We start from the raw sequence: 17,695 nt of genomic DNA on the forward strand, positions 1-17,695 counted from the left end.
CTCAGTGCACGTATTTGAAACTCGCTATCATTTTATCATTTCTCCAAATCCAGTGGCAGCACCTTCCAGCAATCTCTGAAATATCATCTCCAAAGGAGTACTTAATCTGTTTAAATCTAATACTGCCACTGTTCTACCCTTACATTTCCACATTATCATTCTCCATCTACTCCTAGAGCCCAAAAGCCCCGACGCATTAGGCAATCCATAAATTCTTCCTTACCTATCCGCTTCATCGAGGATCAGCACCTCAATGCTGCCCAGGTTGAAGGATGGGCAATTATGCAAGTGGTCAATGAGACGACCAGGCGTGGCAATAAGAATGTCCGGGCCACCACGCAGAGCAGCCTCTTGTGACTTTACATCTAACCCTCCTGTAGAAAGAATAAACACAAACCATCAGCAATGCACATCACTCCTACAGCAAACCCGAGATGAGGAAAGCACATTTCAGTGTGAAAGAATGTAGGACAACAAAGGAAAATTGAAAACAACAAAGCGCAGATATGCAGATAGGTTTGTGGGCTGTGGAAACCACAGTCCCTTGTCCGACCAGATCTGAACCCGTTGACCATTTGCACATCCCAGCCTGCAAGTACATTTCAGTGCAACCTCTAAATGTGTGTTCCTGGTGAGATGGTTACGTTTCACACACCTATTCCCTTTACTCTTTGTTGTGCACATTTCTCTGATAATGGGAACAGACGTGGGCTTCACTCGGTAGCCCATACACATAACACCCTGACTAGTCAGGACTTGTCTAAATGGGGGCTCACATATGGAAGCCCATGCAATCTAGGTAGTAAGTGGACAGAATTGTTCCTGGTCCAAAGTGAGTAGCTAAGGTAACCCAATGGCTCAAGTACATGAACAGATCCTAGTAGGAAGCTGGCTCTCTAGGCGATATACCAATAATTGGTTATATTGTTGTAAACAGTTCAGAAATTCCATCGGAAGTGTACAGGGTTAATGTAAACCTATTTGTGGGAGTGTGGTCGAGCAGCCTTAGGCAGCATGAGACATTTGTTATACACACAGTGACTAATGACAAACGACTCAAAAAGGAGATCCACACCAATTTTACAAAAATAAGTTCCTTTCAAGATTTATTTTAAAACCAAGATGTGCGTTAAAAGATAAGTACGTTTTTCAATAAAATACTTTTCACTTTAAAAAGAGGACACTTAGTGCAATTTTTCAGTTCAGCAAGGTTAACCTATGGGAGGGAAACAAGAATGAAGTTTTGTAGGTAAGTACACAACTTACAGATCCAGTCTTCGGGGTTTCAGTCCAACACCAGGCAAGGTTCAAATTAGTTCCAAGAGTGCACCACCAGTGGCACAGGGGCGACCAGGTGCAGAGGTCAAAATCGGGATTGGGTGCCCAATGTTAACCAATGGAGACAGGAGGTGATTGAAGTTGCGATGCTCACGGGTAAGAAAAGCGGTGTCAGGGGTCGATCTCCTGGAGTTAAGGTAAGCACAGTGGGAGCGGGGGCATAAGGCAGCACCAAACTTACACCCTTAGAGGCACAGGGGCAGTCAGGTGCAGAGTGTTAACACAGCGTCGGACGCACAATGAAAATCAATAGGGAGATCGGTTTTGGAAAAAGGGTGTAGGCTCAGGCCAGGAGGCTGAACGAAGAAAACACAACTGCCCAGGAACGTTCTGATGCTAGGGGACGTAGAGACATCATTGGTCAAGCTCTGCATAGCCCAGGGGAGCTGGGGTGTCCTTTTGAGTTGGGAACAGCTTACCGGGCAGGCTGTGGTAAGGGGAGGGGGAGGTGTGGGGGGTGGGGGGTCAGTCTTCGAATTGAGGATGCAGGGGCCGAGGTAGAGTCCGGCAGGGGCCAGCCCATGGTGGACTCTGGCTCAGAATCGCTAGGGGGCCCAAGCAGGACAGGTGGGCCACATGGACCGGGCCATGGGCGTCGGGTGCAGAGGTGGGTCCAGAAGCGGTTTAGCAGTTCTTCAGGGCAGAGCTCTTCGGTTTTAAAGTTGGTTTCTTCTAGGACAGGGCCACTGTCCACGGGAGCTTCTTTATCTTTATAGAAGGCAGGCAGTCCTCCCAAGGTTTGGAGGTTGCTGGGCCTGCAGGACAAGTCGACTTTTGTAGCAAGGGCAAAAGGCAGCAGACAGGCCAGCCGGGCTGGTGCCAAGTCAGTCACTGGTTCTTTTTTCTTGCTGGAGCGGCTCTTCGGCGTCCAGGCTTCGTAGGTCATCAGGAATCTAATTTCAGGGTCTGGGGTGCCACCTAAATGCTAGATTTAGGGACATTACAGGAGAGTGAAAGGTAGGCACCAATGGGTTCCTTACCTGGGGTGTCTACACCCTCATTATGCCACGCTTCTGAGGGAGGCGGGCATAGTCCTAATGCTGATTGGATAAGATCCACCATCTTCACGATGGTAGGCACTGAAAATGTGCTTCACAGCACCTGAGGGGTGGAGTTGGCGAAGGGGGCACACCTCCTATCCTCACCTAGTTTTCCTGCCGATTCTCCAGCCAAAAGTGGGGGTTTGAACCTGGGGCGGCTACCAGCAGAAGCTGGGGGTCGCATTACAAAGTGGGCAAAGCCTTTGAACCTCCCATCTCAAGCACAGAGCCTGCCTGGAGAAGAAGGTGTGACACCTCCGCCCAGGATGAGCTTTGTTTCTGGCCTCAGAGAGCAAGGGCTTTCAACCCAGAAGTCCAGAAACATATCTGGTGGTGGCAGGCTGCCGAAAGCCAGTCAGAGACCACACCAGGGTTGGTAGGTTTTCAGGGGGCACCTCTGAGGTGCCCTCTGAGTACATGTTTTAATAAATCCAACACTGGCATCAGTGTGGGTATATTAAGAGGAGGTGTTAGGTATTAAACACTCCTGGGTTCAGTGAAGCAATCATGGTGCTGGCGAACTAGAGTTAGAGTGTACTCTATGGTTTCCCTGGCACTTACAATATTAAGAATAGACTTAAATATTGTAGGGGCATATCTGCTGAGGCAGATATGCCCACACCCGAGATATAGTGTACCCTGCCTTAGGGCTTGTAAGGCCTGCTAGAGGGGTGACTTACCCATACCTTACGTAGTGCTGCTAGGACATGGCACACAGGCAGTGTGCCATGTCGACTTTTTCATTTTTGTCAGCACCAAGGTATGCAGGCTGCAGTGGCAGTTAGCTTGGCCTTGGTGAGAGGTCCCTTGGAGACCCTCTTCAGTTCCAATGCCCTAGGTACCATATACTAGGGACTTACAGTGGGATCTGAAGTTGTGCCAATCGTGGTACAGTTTTAGGGAAGGAGCCCTGGCACAGGGGACCTGGTTGGCAGGGACCCTGTGCACTTTCAATCAAAACCACATCAGGTTGCAGGCAAAAAGTCGGGGGCTCACCATGTCAAATGAGGCACTTTCTCACAATCATGTTAACAAATAATATAGTGGCAGACTTGACTGCAGTGTAAGATGACATTGGGATACACAGCTTAGTGGGCAGTGACCGAACGAAACTCTGGATGGATGGTGGAGGCAGTTCGGATTCCTTTGTAGGATTCCCACTTCCCCAACCACTGAGGTGACAACTGAAGAGAAGCCACTCAATACAGCAAGATGAGAGGACAGTCCAGGCAGTAGACCAGGGGGATACGCTGGTCTAGATTGGAGCACCACACACGCCAGATGAATAAGCCTAAACATCTTTTAGGAGATAAGGCCCTGGAGTTTGGGTCCATACCAAGACTTCTTGTCCGCTGGAGGTCCTACTGGGAACGGCAATGTGTCCCACTCTAGCAAGCCAAAGTAGTATCCTAGTAGAGAGGTTTCTGGATTCTTCAGGATTGCACAGGAAGAGGAGCTCTTTTATAGAGTCCATTGAAAATGAACCATAGGATAGGTATAGCAAGAAGCCAGAGGTGCAGGGCATTTGCCTCATATAATTCACAAGTGCGGAACTCTTAGCTGGGCATCAGGGCTTAATTTAGACCAAAGGAAGTCTGTCCCCTCTCTCCTACTGACTCATGTAGGACCTCTAGGTCTTGAGAGCTACTGGTCAGTCAGAAGATCAAACCAACAGTAGTGGGGCTTTCCTTTGAGAGGGTGGGAATCAACATAATTCAGTCCCTACACGTTTCCTTTGAACTGTACTATGAATAACAAATTAGTGCCTGACTCACTTTGGTTAAAGAGTATTGGTGGGCAAACCAGAGGTCACTACCATCACCCTGCATAATGTGGTTGACAACTACAGGTGTCGAGCATTAAAATAAGGGCCAACATAGGCACAAGGTGAAAGATTTCCTCCATGACAGTCAAGAAGGAGTAGTTTCTTTTCTGTAACTCCAGTTCTGTAGTAGGGGTATCTCTGTTATAGTCATAATCTAGTGAATAGTCCCGCCCATGTGCGTGGACCCCGGAGCAATAAAAATAATCTCTTAAGTTGTCAAGCCATGCAGACCTGCATCTACACTTAAGAGAGAATTCAAAGACAGATAATGCAGCCTATATCCACAGGCTACACTGTCCCGTACTTCAACTAGAAAATTCCACCAACATCCACAAACAGCACTGCCTGCCCAGCTTTTTCCACAGAGAAAAACCTGCCTCTACCAGCAAAAGCCTCTGGAATGATAGAGAGGAAGGAATGGACAGACACGCCCCATAGGCTGCCATTATGTGGCTCAGAACAGGATACTGTGCCTTTAAGAAAACTTTCCAGAACCTTTCCAGTATCCCAGAATGCACAGCAGGTCCCTTTTACTTTCAGTTCTTTTTGAAGGCGTAACACGCCAGACCTGAGCATTCCTTACATTAACATTTATCTCTCCACCGGGGAGGAGGGCGGGCGCTTATGACTAGAACAGAGATACCCCTAATACAGAACTGGAGTTACAGAAAAGAAACTAATCCTTCTGTATTAGGGGATCTCTGTGTATAGTCATAATCTAGTGAATAGAATGGCAAGCCCATCCCCACACCAAAACGGCGGTGGAGAAGACTACAAAATAATACCACTACTGTGCGAACAAATTTCGCAGCGAAGCCTGCCCAACCTGAGCATCTGCCCTGGCATCCGTGTCCAGACAGTAATGCTCAGCAAAGGTTTGGACCGACCTCCAAGTGGCCGCCTTGCAGATTTCTGCAATCGGAACATTACGCAGCAAAGCAGTCGTGGCTGCTTTGCCCCTGGTGGAATGAGCCTTAGGTTTACCCCCGAAGGACTTATTAGCCTTTGGGTAACACAATTGTATACAGGACACAATCCACCGAGAGATGGACTGTTTGGAGGTAGCAAGACCGGTCCTGACTGATCCATAATTGATAAACAATTGGTCTGACCTACGAATATCCTTGGTCTTATCAAGATAAAACTTCAACACCCTCCTAACGTCCAGGGAATGTAGAGACCTTTCCGCTGGAGAAGAGGGATTCTGAAAAAATGTAGGTAAGGTTATGGTCTGGTTGACATGAAAATCAGATATAACCTTAGGAAGAAATTTAGGGTGAGTACGCATAACAACCGTAGCAGCATGAAATACCATATAAGGTTCTTGGCAACACAACACCTGAAGTTCACTCACCCTGCGGGCCGATGTAATGGCCACTAGGAACGCCGCCTTACAAGACAGGTGCTGCAACTAAGCCTTGTGAATAGGTTCAAAAGGCTCCTTCATCAATCTGGACAGCACCACATTCAATTCCCATGAAGGCGAGGGAAGTCTAACAGGAGGGAACACTTTCTTCAAGCCTTCCAAAAAATCCTTGATCACAGGGATCTGAAAGAAGGAAGTCTGTGAAGGGCATTTCCTGTAAGCAGTCAAAGCAGCGAGATAAACCTTAATGGAGTGGAAATTAAGGCCAGACTGCGCCAAATGCAAAAGTTACGGAAGGATGACATCTTCCTTACATGTCGTCGGGTCAAAGTTCTTGGACTTGCACCAGATGCAGAATCTCTTCCACTTGTAAGCATAGGACGTCCTAGTGGAAGGTCGCTTAGCCTCCTTCAGTATAGCCATACAATCTGATGGTAGATTCAAATGGCCATATTGCACTATCTCAGGAGCCATGCCGCCAAACTCAAAGACGAGAGGTTGGGGTGTACCAACTGCCCCCCGAACTTCGTGAGAAGGTCCGGCCTGCACGGCAGCCGTATGTGAGGAAGGAGAGACCGGTGAGGCAGGTCCGTGAACCACCACTGTCTGGGCCATTCCGGGGCAATCAGGATCATCCGCGCCCCGGACTGGGACAGCTTGATGAGCACCGCCGGAATCAGGGGAATGGGTGGAAAAGCGTACAGAAAGCTGTTCGACCAGTCGAACCATAGCGCATTCCCCAGCGTCCCCCGCTGGTAGTACCTGGATGCGAAGTCTCGGCATTTGCTGTTTTCGGCGGTGGCGAACAGATCTACGTCTGGAGTCCCCCACCTTGCGAAGGTGTCCCCTAGTACCTCGTCGTTTATAACCCATTCGTGGTTTTCCTGAATCAGTCTGCTCAGTGCGTCTGCCTGAACATTCTGCACACCTGGCAGATGCGTGGCCGTAATCGTCAGTCCCCGGGCCAGAAACCAGTGCCAGATCGACTGCGCCTCCTGCGACAGAGTGCGTGATCTCGACCCCCCCCTGCTTGTTGAGGTAATACATCGTGGTTGTATTGTCCGTCTGTACAAGCAGCGAGTTGGTCTGGAAGGACGGATGGAAGGCCTTCAATGCCAAGTGCACGGCTCGGAGTTCCAGGAAATTGATGTGGTACGTCGACTCCAACGGGGACCACTTCCCTTGTATCTGCAAGTCTCCGGAATGCGCTCCCCAGCCTTGGAGAGACGCATCCGTCACTATACTCTTCGTGGGAATGTCCTTGTGGAAGGGAACCCCCCTGAGGGGATTTTCCGCCGAACACCACCACTTCAGCGACTGAAGAGCATGCAGAGTCAGCCGTATCTGGTCGTCCCAAGAACCGGTCCTCTGATCCCACTGATCCTCCAAGCACTCCTGCAGTGGTCTCATGTTCAGCCGTGCGTGAGGAAGATACATGAGGCCATCGATCCCAGCAGCGAAGACACCTTCCTCACTGTCGCCGATGGCGCGGTCATAAGAGCCTGAACCTTTCGAAGAAGTGATAACTGTCTCTCCTCCGAAGGAGACACGCTTGCTGACAGCGTATTGATGGAGGCCCCCAAGTACTGTATGCACTGGACCGGAGTCGGGACAAACTTGGACATGTTGACGTGCAACCCCAGCTTGTTCAAGAGAACGTACGTCTTCTGGAAGTGCGCTTGTGCTTCCGAGAAGGAGAAGGCCTTGATCAACCAATCGTCCAGGTACGGGTAGACAAACACCTTGTTCCTCCGCAGGTGTGCAGCTACCACTGCCATGCACTTCGAGAAGGTCCTGGGCGCAGACTTTAGCCCGAATGGCAGTACTGTGTATTGATAATGATTGGTGCCGACTTGGAATCGCAGGAACTTTCTGTGCAATGGGCACATGGAAGTACGCATCCCGTAGGTCTATGGCACAGAGCCAGTCTCCCCGTTGCAGCTGAGGGTAAATCTGATGCAACGATAGCATGCAGAATTTCTCTCTGCGAATCCATTTGTTTGCTTGCCGCAAATCCAGAATGGGCCTGAACTCGTTCTTGTCCTTCTTGCAAACCAGGAAGAACCGAGAGTACAGACCTCTTCCCCTTTGGGACAGAGGTACGTCTTCCACAACAGGATGTCTGCCTCCGCCTGGAGCTCTCGCAGTTGATACCGTGAGCTTACCGGCGGAATTGCTGGAGGCGGGCTGATGAACCGAAGACTGTATCCATTGCAAACAATATTCAGCACCCACTTGTCCTGAGTAATTTTTCTCCACTCTGCCAGAAAAGATTGAACGCTTCCCCCCACTGGAGTGGGTAACGGTTGCAGGGGAAGTAATCGCTCAGGGCCGAGACCCAGCCGGGCCCTTGGTCGTTGTAGCGGACTGCTGGCCTCCTCTACCCTTCTGGCGCTTCTGGAAGGGTTTCCGGAACTGCTGCTGCTGTTGTTGCTGCTGTCCCGAGGTCTGCCCACGCCCTCTGCCTGCGCCCCGAACCGTCTCTGGAACGGGCGCTTTTTCTTCTCAGGCTTCTCTAACCCGACAGCCGTCAGGGTCTCTGCCTCCGTCTTCATGCGGGCCATTTCGTCATCCGCATGCTGGCCGAACAGGGTTTCCCCCGAGAAAGGCAGGTTGACCACTCTTTGTTGTGCCTCCGGTTTGAGTGAGGTAAGGCGAAGCCAAGCGTGACGCCGTTGGTTGATGCCATGACAATATCCATGTGCCGCTAACAGAGACACATCCGCCGCCGCACTGATAATCTGATTTGACACCAGCATCCCCTCACGCAAAGTCTCTAGAAAGTCCTCCTTCTTGTCGCGAGGCAGCAGCTCCGCGTACTGCTGGAGAGACTCCCATAGGGCACGGTCGTAGCGCCCCAACAGAGCCCCGGCACTTGCCGCCTTCATGGTGGTAGAGGCCGTCCCACAGACCTTTCTGCCCGCCGAGTCTAGCCAACGGCTATCCTTATCAGGCGGCACTGTCGAGGAAGGAGTGGTAGCATGCTGCTTCCTTGCCGCCGTCACAATGACCGAGTCCGGTTTTGGGTCCATCCTCAGAAACGTCGGGTCCGATTCCGGCGCCCGATACTTCTTCAGGAGCCTTGAGGGGGCTGGTTTCGTCACTGCCGGAGTGAGGAACAACTCCGTAGCGGGCTCCACCAATCCCGGCACTAGTGGCAGCAGGGGGCGAGGCAGGTGCTTCTTGTGCAGCGTCTCGAAGATCACGGATGTCGTAAGTGTTGGCACCATCACCGTGATCCCTAGCTTGGCCGCACCCCTCAGTAGCACCTCCTGGAAGGAGACTATATCGTCGACAGGCGATACTCCCGTCCCTGGTGAGTCCGACAGCGTCGGCGAGTAGTCCCTGGCAGACGATAGGGTGCGGGATCTGGCTCTGCGCCTCCTGCGGCGTCGCCCAGATGTCGACGACGACCGTCCACGGCTCCGTGATCTTCCTCTCCGTCCGGAGCGGGAGCGCGATCTGGGCTTAACCTGGAGCCGCGGCCTCGGAGTTCTCTTCGGCGGGGTTGGATACCTAGGCAACGACACCGACCGTGGCGGGGCCACCGGTGGGCCCGACGGTGTGCGAGGCGGAATGGTAGGAGGAGGAGGAGGAGGAGGAGGCGGTGGCGTAGGGATCCGTGGTGAGGGCTCCCGTGGCAAAGGAGGAAAAGGTGGCGACCTTGGCTTAGGAGGTGTATACACCACCGAGTACAACGAGCCCGGTGACTCCGTCCTCTTCCTTTGTGACCCCGAGTGACTCCCGGCGTCAGGACTCGGTGTCGATGAACGCCTCCTCGACGGCGAACGCCTCTTTACCGACGGCGAACGGCGATCTCGCCTCGACGGTGAGTGCCGACGCCGGGACTGTTCTCGACGCCGATGACTCGACGGAGAAGTCGACGGCGTCGACGAAGGTGACGATGTCGTCGCCGGCGGAATGCTCAGCTCCCTCGACGTTGAGTGTCGACGCCATTTCCCCCCAAAGCCCTGGTGAGATGGTGAACAGACTGCAGCCATCCCCCTCAACGCCGTAGTCAACGCCAACGGGGAATGGGGATGTTTGCTGGGCTTCCTGCCCCTGGGGAGCCCCCCAGGGGCCTCAGCATGGGCAGAATCAGCCCGTCCTGACCCACCTTGTGCCCTCAGCCTTCTGTCCTCCAGGCCTAGGAGCCTGATCTTCATCCTTTCTCTCAGGGTCCTGGCTGAGAAAGATTGGCAAAAGTCACACTCATCTGGAACATGGGACTGGGGAAGGCAGACGATGCACACCCTGTGTGGGTCCGACCTGGCCTTCTTTCTCTCGCACTCTGGGCACTTGTGAAACAAGCCAGGCATGTTGACAACACAGAGCACACACAAGAAGGAAGGCAACAAGGTACTAATAAGCACTTGAAAAGTGAACAAACCCAAATAAACCCTTGAAAAGGGAGAGCTCAATGCTCCAGGGTCCTGCTAGCAGGAGCCGGAAAAAAGAACTGAAAGTAAAAGGGACCTGCTGTGCATTCTGGGATACTGGAAAAGTTCTGGAAAGTTTTCTTAAATGCACAGTATCCTGTTCTGAGCCACATACTGGCAGCCTATGGGGCTTGTCTGTCCATTCCTTCCTCTCTATCATTCCAGAGGCTTTTGCTGGTAGAGGCAGGTTTTTCTCTGTGGAAAAAGCTGGGCAGGCAGTGCTGTTTGTGGATGTTGGTGGAATTTTCTAGTTGAAGTACTGGACAGTGTAGCCTGTGGATATAGGCTGCATTATCTGTCTTTGAATTCTCTCTTAAGTGTAGATGCAGGTCTGCATGGCTTGACAACTTAAGAGATTATTTTTATTGCACTGGGGTCCTCGCACATGGGCGGGACTATTCACTAGATTATGACTATACACAGTGATCCCCTACTACAGAACAGATGGAGTAGTATAATCACCCTTTGATCCTCAAGCCATTTTATCCACTATATCTAGAGGAAAGGTTGTGTGACCATAGCGAGTTCTGAAAAAAAGCGAAGTGATGACAACTATTTGGCTGAACTTGGTACAAGCCATAGAACAACTTAGTCCTGTTGAGGAAGTTACTATTTCCCAGCCAACCAAAAGGCAGGGGGTGAAGAAGTGCCAGGACACTTGGTCCACCAGATTTTTCCAACACTTGACAAGAGTATATTTAGAGAAGGTCAGGCCAGGTACCAGGGTGTATTGAGAATCAGGTAGGCAAGATGCTATACCTGGGAGAGATTAAGAGCTCTTGTAGCTTATGGGCCAGCCCAGTGGTGCAGATGCTCAAGTCAGGGACGACCAAACAATGCTTAAAAAAACTAAAATACAAAAAAAAATACCTATCCCTTTCCTCAAGCTGGCAAAATGTGGACAGGTTGGGCGCACCAAAGAACCACAATACTTTTTATATCACCAGTGGCGACAGACAAATCACACTGTGCGTGCAAGCAAACTGAAGATGTCATTCTTGACACTTGAGGGCTTCTACCATTTTCTGGTGATGCAGTTTGGGCTAAAGAATGCCATAGCTACTATTAGGAATCTGAAAAAACAGAAGCTCAATGGTCTAGAGGCATTTTGTTTATCATACATCGCAGATATTGCTGTGTACCTCATTACTTGAGAGGATCATTAAGGACCCATTCAAATGGTGTGCTCTCTAGGAAGGTGCGCCAAACTGACCGCCAAGGGACCAGGATGCCTAGCTGACTTGCCCTCTGTCGTCTGGTAGGGGCTCTTGGTCAGAAGACAAAGTCAAGCTGCCCAGAAATGTGAGGTCCCCACTAACAAGGACCATGTAAAAGCCTTCTTAGGGTTCAATGGGCATTACAAAAACCTTTATGGCTATGGAACCAGAGTTGCCCTTTTGACAATACGAACTATCACAAAACAACCAAAGTTATCTGGACTGCAGAATGACATAAGGCTTTTGATGACCGTAAGTGTGCGCTCTACAATGCGCTATACAAACCCACAGTATTGAAGTGCCTTACTAAGGTCAGTCCTTCATTGTACAGATGGATGCTTCCAACAAGGAAGGGGCACTGCTTGTGCAACCCAGTGAGAAGGGGTGGGGATGGGAGCATCCAGTGATATTTTATCAGCTGCAGCTACTCCACAGTGAGCAGAACTGGGCTGCTACTGAAAAACTGAATGCTTTGCCATAGTGTTGAATTTAAGTCGTTTAGGCCATAATTTTTGTCATAATTGTTAGGAACCAAGTTTATATTTGAGATAGGCCTTAAACCTCTCAAGTGGATGACTACTATGTGGGTGAACCCCGCAAATTGCTCAGGTGGTCTATCACCCACCAAGGGCTGCACTTCAATGTAGCCTAAGGCAGGGATATTGCATCAAAGTCAAGGTACAAAATAGATCAACTGAAGTCACTGATAACTAGCCCTAAAACACCAGGTCTGGTCCAGGCTGAACCTAGGACCTCTATGGGTGCCCATGGGGTAAAATAGGAGATATTAACCTCTAAAGTAAAGGATAGCCTCCGATCAATCTAGTGAGTACCTGTAGGAAAGGGCCCGTTTTTGACATGGTCTCCGGCATTATTTGCCTGGTATTTGGTGTGATTTTGACTGAAAGTGCACTGGGTCCTGGCTAACCAAGTCCCCAGTGCTAGATCTCTTTCCCAAACATGTACAATTGTTTCCCCCAATTGGCAAAACATTTAGCACTTTCTGTAAATTACTAGTAAATGGTACCCCGATAACTAGGGAATGAGGTACTAAAGAAGGGTCTCTAAGGGCTACAGCATGAATTGTGTCCTGAAGAGACCCCTCACCAAACACATGCAAGACTGCCATTGCAGGCTGCATGTTTTGGTGGAGACCAAAGTGAAAACACGACATGGCATTCATCCCTGTGTGCCATGTCCCCTAACACTGCATGTAATATTTGTCAGGCCTTACACCCTTAAGGCAGGGTGCATTATACTATATCGGAGGACAAATCTGCCTGAACAGATATGCCCCTGTGCTGGGCAGTCGCATTACTGCCAGTGCAAGTGAACAGGGTAGCCATTTTAAAACATGTGCTGGACACTGGTGAAAACAAATTCCCCAGCTACATGATGGCTTCACTGAAAATAGGGATGTTTGGTATCAAACATTTCGTATTAATAGTTTCCAGTGTTGGATATATCGATACAGGCACCCAGAGGGCACCGTAGAGGTGCCCCCTGAAAATCTACCAGCCCCTGGTGTTGGCTGACTGGTTTCTGCCAGCCTGCCACCAGAGATGAGTTTCTGAGCCTTTGCTCTCGGGAGGCCAGATATAAAGCCTACTCGGGAAGAGGGTGTTCACATGCCCTTCCACAGGGTCACCTGCTGATTAGCTTTGAGGGCAGGCGAGTTTCAAAGAAGCCACTGCCTGTGAAATGCGAATCTGACTCCCCTCACAGGAGAGGAAGCCAACCCCCTTTGTCTAGAGCCCTTTGGTACCTGGACAGGCAGGAAAATTAGCTAGTTGGGTAGGTGTGTCCACCCCCAGGCTAATACTACCCCATGGCTAATACCACCCCTAAGGTGGCCTAACATGAAGTGGACTCGACTTTTTAGAGTAGGCCATCTTTGTGATGGCAAACCTTGGAACTCTGGGACAGGGTTATGCCCACTTCCCACAGAAAGAGGTCATACATGGGGTGTAGTGACCCCAAGGGTCAGTAGCACATTGGCTACTACCCTTCACTCCCCTAAATTCAGTACTTAGGGGGAACCGCTGGCACTGAAAAAGCAGATTCTGCCGACGCGAAAGAAGAAGATGGACATGAGTGAGTTGCACAGAGCATGAACAGAAGACCCAGCAATTGACTTGGTGCCAACTCTTCCGGCCTGCCTGCTGACTTCGACCATTGCACTAAAAGACGACTTGTCCTGCAGTTGCTGTGTTTTCAAAGCCTGGGAGATCTGTCAGCACTAGACCCAGGAATCGAGTGAAGCAGCAGGCCTGCATCCTTGCATCTTGCAGGCACCGTAAGAGACCTGGAAGGCTCCAAGATACCCAAGGACGCTACTGCACCAGTCACTCCAAGTTCGAGTTTAAGTGGGCCAACGGTGCCAGCATGGTCCTACAGCCCTCCAGAGACGGAGTCCACTGTGGTTTCACCCCTCGTAAATTCAACATCACCTGCAACCTCTGTTCGCAGGCTCCCTCAACCACAACTGCTCCCGGTAAGGAAAGCCCGGTGCCTAAAGACACAGTTGCACTCGTCGCCCCTAGCCTGTGGAGAAAAGGACCAAAGGTGTACCTACGTCCCCGAGCACCGTGAGGCCTAAGACCCCCAGTTGGTTCAGCCTGACTGGCGTCCCAGTCCAAGCCTGCAGCCTCTTCACGCAAACACCAATCCCCTAAGACTTACACTGGGCACCCAATGCTGTTCAACACCCCTGCACCTGGCCGCCCTAGTGCCGCTGGTGGTCTTTTGCTGGTGCTGCCTTGGACCTTGCCCACCACTCAACTCAAGTCCAGAAGATAGGTCCTGTAAGTCGCTGTACTGTACCTGAATGCCGCACTTGCTCTTCCTCCCATAGGATAATGTTGTAGCTTCTGAAAAATGCACTAGGGGCTGATTAGCATGGTGGACGATTGCTCCGGGAAATGGGACCGCCCGCTATGTTAGCGGCGGTCCCGCATGTGCTATTTGGATGCACCCACCACACTGGCGGGCGCATTCCGCATTTTTTGCATTGCGGCGAATGGTGCTGTCAGCAGCACCCGCCGCAATGCAAAAAAGGCACTTGTGCATTTGCATGCACAACGTGGCAGGCACCGCGCGGTGCCTGCCACGTTGTTCAGCAAATGCAGGGCGGTACCATAGGTACCCCCATGTGCCCCCTCCACCCTCCAAACACCCTGGGGGCCTGCAACGGACCCCCAACAGCAAAAACCGCATGCGTTGCCGCCACGGAAAGGATGGTTCCCGCATGTATTTTAATATGGACGGCGGTGTCTATCAGACACCACCACCATATTCAACCCTTTTCCGCCCAGTTGACTCTTTGACCGGGCGGAAAAGCAGCAGATGGTCTTCCCGTCCGCCACGGTACCCCGTGGCATGCGTGCGGAGTTTCATGGCGGGTGCATCGCCACCGCCGTTTGGGCAGTGGCGATCCGCCTGCCATACTAATAGGCCCCTAAGTGTCGACTTTTTAAATGCTAAAGTATTACTATTGAAAAATGTACTTATATGATCATATTGATTCTGGTGCCTAAATATCTGTGTTATTTTTATAAATTGGTGTGGATCTCCTTATTCAGTCGTGTGCATCATTTATTGACTATTGTGTGGGTGAACTTATGTGGACTGTGTCCCTAATCGGACATCGGTGACTTAAGGGGTTTAAAAAAAAAAAATCACCATCACAATCACCAGGTCCAGGAGAAAGTTTGCTGGAAGAGGACCTAGTTTTTTGGGTGATGAGGATTTGGAAGAGGTTTGATTTTAGGGGAAAAACTTTTTATTCTTCTACTATTATTTTTTGGAGGCTGGAGGGGGAATCTTGTTCCACCCATTGACACCAACGCAAGACTCAAGGATCTGAGTTGGGCACAAAGTGCCCCACCTGGATTACATTTGTTAACATTTAAAGCGCTTAGCAACTGTTTGTCTCCTGTTGCGAAGCAGACCTAGAGCACCTTCTAAGAGCCCAGAGACAAACTGAAACAAGCCCTATAGGAGAACACTGACAATAGGGTGAATGATAATATAAATCTAGCGCCAAGCCCTAAAGAGCTGCAATAATGCTTGATGTTATACATAAACCCCTGAAGATGTTTTCATATTTTTTTGGTATACATCCACTTTTTAATTAAACTATTTACTTACCCGCTAAATTAAGGATACTTTATTTTTTTGATTAAGTAAATCACTGACAGGAAACTAATATTATTTTGTGTTATTTACCATATCATATTGAATCTAGCCTTGACTGTCCATCACAACCGTGTGGGAATCATGTACCTCAACAAGGCAACTAGGCCATCTAACTGATGAACGCCAATTATTGTAGCCCTGTGACCCAGAGTTAAACATGAGTATTTGCAAAGGATAATGCCCAGTAACAAACTACGATCTAAGATCCCAATAAAAGGCACCCCAGTTATCAAAATGAATTTCTATTCCTTGAGATAAGTTTGTCCTTCACAGCCATGCAGTTTCTGTCATCAGCACTTCTCCTTTCCATTTTTTTTAAGAGCAGTTCAAACGTGAATGGCAAAATGACCTAGTTTACAAACGTTTTCCACATAATTATGGCTCTGCCATATTTGCCACATAATACATCATCTATTGCATAATCTGACAATTATAACTAAAAAAAAATAATTGTAGCTCAAACAGGTCAAACGTTACTAAAAATGAGACTTGTGTTTCTGTGAAGTGGAGGGCCCTTTGCAAAGGTTGACTGGTCGCCTTTTTTACTGTGGCATTTGTATGATACACTAGTACTAATGAGGCAAGATCTTTGCAGTGACTGTCAATATCGGTAAAAATGTCTCAATGATAAAGTATCAGAAAGTTTGTCCTTCACGATTACTTCTTTCATCTGGAAGGTCAGCTCTAACTTCCATCTAAACCAGACAGCTCATTTACCAGATTTATTTGCAAACCATACAACTACACAGAATGATCCTTGAAAGCTTCAAATACTAAGCAGGCTCCAAAGTATTAACTGCACAAAACTAAAGACAAAGGATTTTTTACACTATGGCTTCCTATACTCCAAGGAGCATAAGAGTGCTTGCATTAAACAACAAACAGATGCACTTTTTGCGTTTGTGTAATTAAAATGCTAAACACCATTTCAAAGAGGATCTAGAATGTGCTGCGCAGGAAGAAAAAAGGTACTACAGCTGTATTATCACACACTCCCATTTACACAGAGGTCACTCCACTATTTCTATCATGACTACAACACAGCCGGATGCCTACATTTATTCTCAGGAAGGCCAGTCTTCCTCAAGAACGATTACCATTAAATCATGGAGTTTTTTCTATTTCCCCTGTCACTTTCTTGCTGCACTGGCTGTCCCATCACAACACTCAGGATACTGATGAAGATGGAGAAGGTTCTTCGTCATGTGTATCTTTAACCATCCTAACTAACTTGTGAGGTCCAAGTAGCTACTGCTGTTATTGTGTTGGCAATCCATCAACAAAAGTCACCAAAATGAAATGACGATATAACTAAGAGACATATGGACTGCCATAAGACGGTGGAGCTCTGTAGAGATGGTAGACAGGTGGATGCATATGAAAGGCTAGCACAAGATACTATGCATCTTACAAAAGCAATCCTAAAGAGTTGCTTTCTGACTTGAGAATCACTGCGCAAAGTAGGTCTCTTGAACGTATGTATTTATGCATCAGTGGGACGATGAAGAGGAAAAGTCTAAAAACATCAACATTTACTTAATTGATGGATCATAAAAACATTTCAAAATATATTTATTATAAAGGGCTCCACATCAACGGTACCAAAATATAAAAGACAATGGCCAAAAGAAGATTAGGTTCGCTCAATTTTGAGGATGCTTCTGATGCTCTGATCATCCTTTACAGAACATATCTTGGTTGACATTATGCATGGGAGTGCTGGAGCCACCCTGAGATATCATGTTGTAGGGAGAATGGCAAGGGATCCCCAAGCTGATCTTGAAGACATTATTCCTCTGAAATATAGTTAGCATTAGTCTATCTATGTAAGATAGTTTTAATTCTTGCACGCTAAGATTACTCATTAGTTAATCCACACTACTCTGTGTGCTATTCTTCTAATACAGGCAAAATGAAGTTCCTGTTTTTCCCAACAGCGCAGCGTTAAGATCATGTGAACATCACAGCATATCTGCAAAATACCTGGGTTTTCATCCATAGCATTGTGGCTCTTTCCAGATGGGTCAAGCTCATGTCCTCTTTCTCTATATCTATGACAATGACACCCAGTTGACTCCTGCTGCTACAGAGGGATTTAGGGGTCATGACATGGAAATTCCAGCTGTGCATGTAATACGTTTGGCACTGGATGGTGCATCACTGGCCCTAGTTATACTTTAATAAAATCCAACAAAATGATCATTTGCAAATGGGCAGTTCTTTAAGATCCACCATTTAGTCTAATGAGATGGAGGGTTGCCATGACACGGTGG

The 17,695-nt window shown here is 48.9% G+C and overlaps 1 protein-coding gene across 1 annotated transcript in view; it reads right to left on the reverse strand.

The window, feature by feature from the left end:
• DDX27 (DEAD-box helicase 27) overlaps positions 1-17,695 on the reverse strand; it is a 168,026-nt gene that overhangs the window by 83,801 nt on the left and 66,530 nt on the right. Inside the window, exon 9 of the mRNA XM_085619398.1 lies at positions 224-374. Coding sequence (XP_085475524.1) covers positions 224-374 — 151 coding nt within the window. The remainder of the gene's footprint in view (positions 1-223; positions 375-17,695) is intronic.

The sequence above is a fragment of the Triturus cristatus genome, chromosome 7, assembly GCF_964204655.1.
Source record: "Triturus cristatus chromosome 7, aTriCri1.1, whole genome shotgun sequence".
Classification (NCBI taxonomy): domain Eukaryota; kingdom Metazoa; phylum Chordata; class Amphibia; order Caudata; family Salamandridae; genus Triturus; species Triturus cristatus.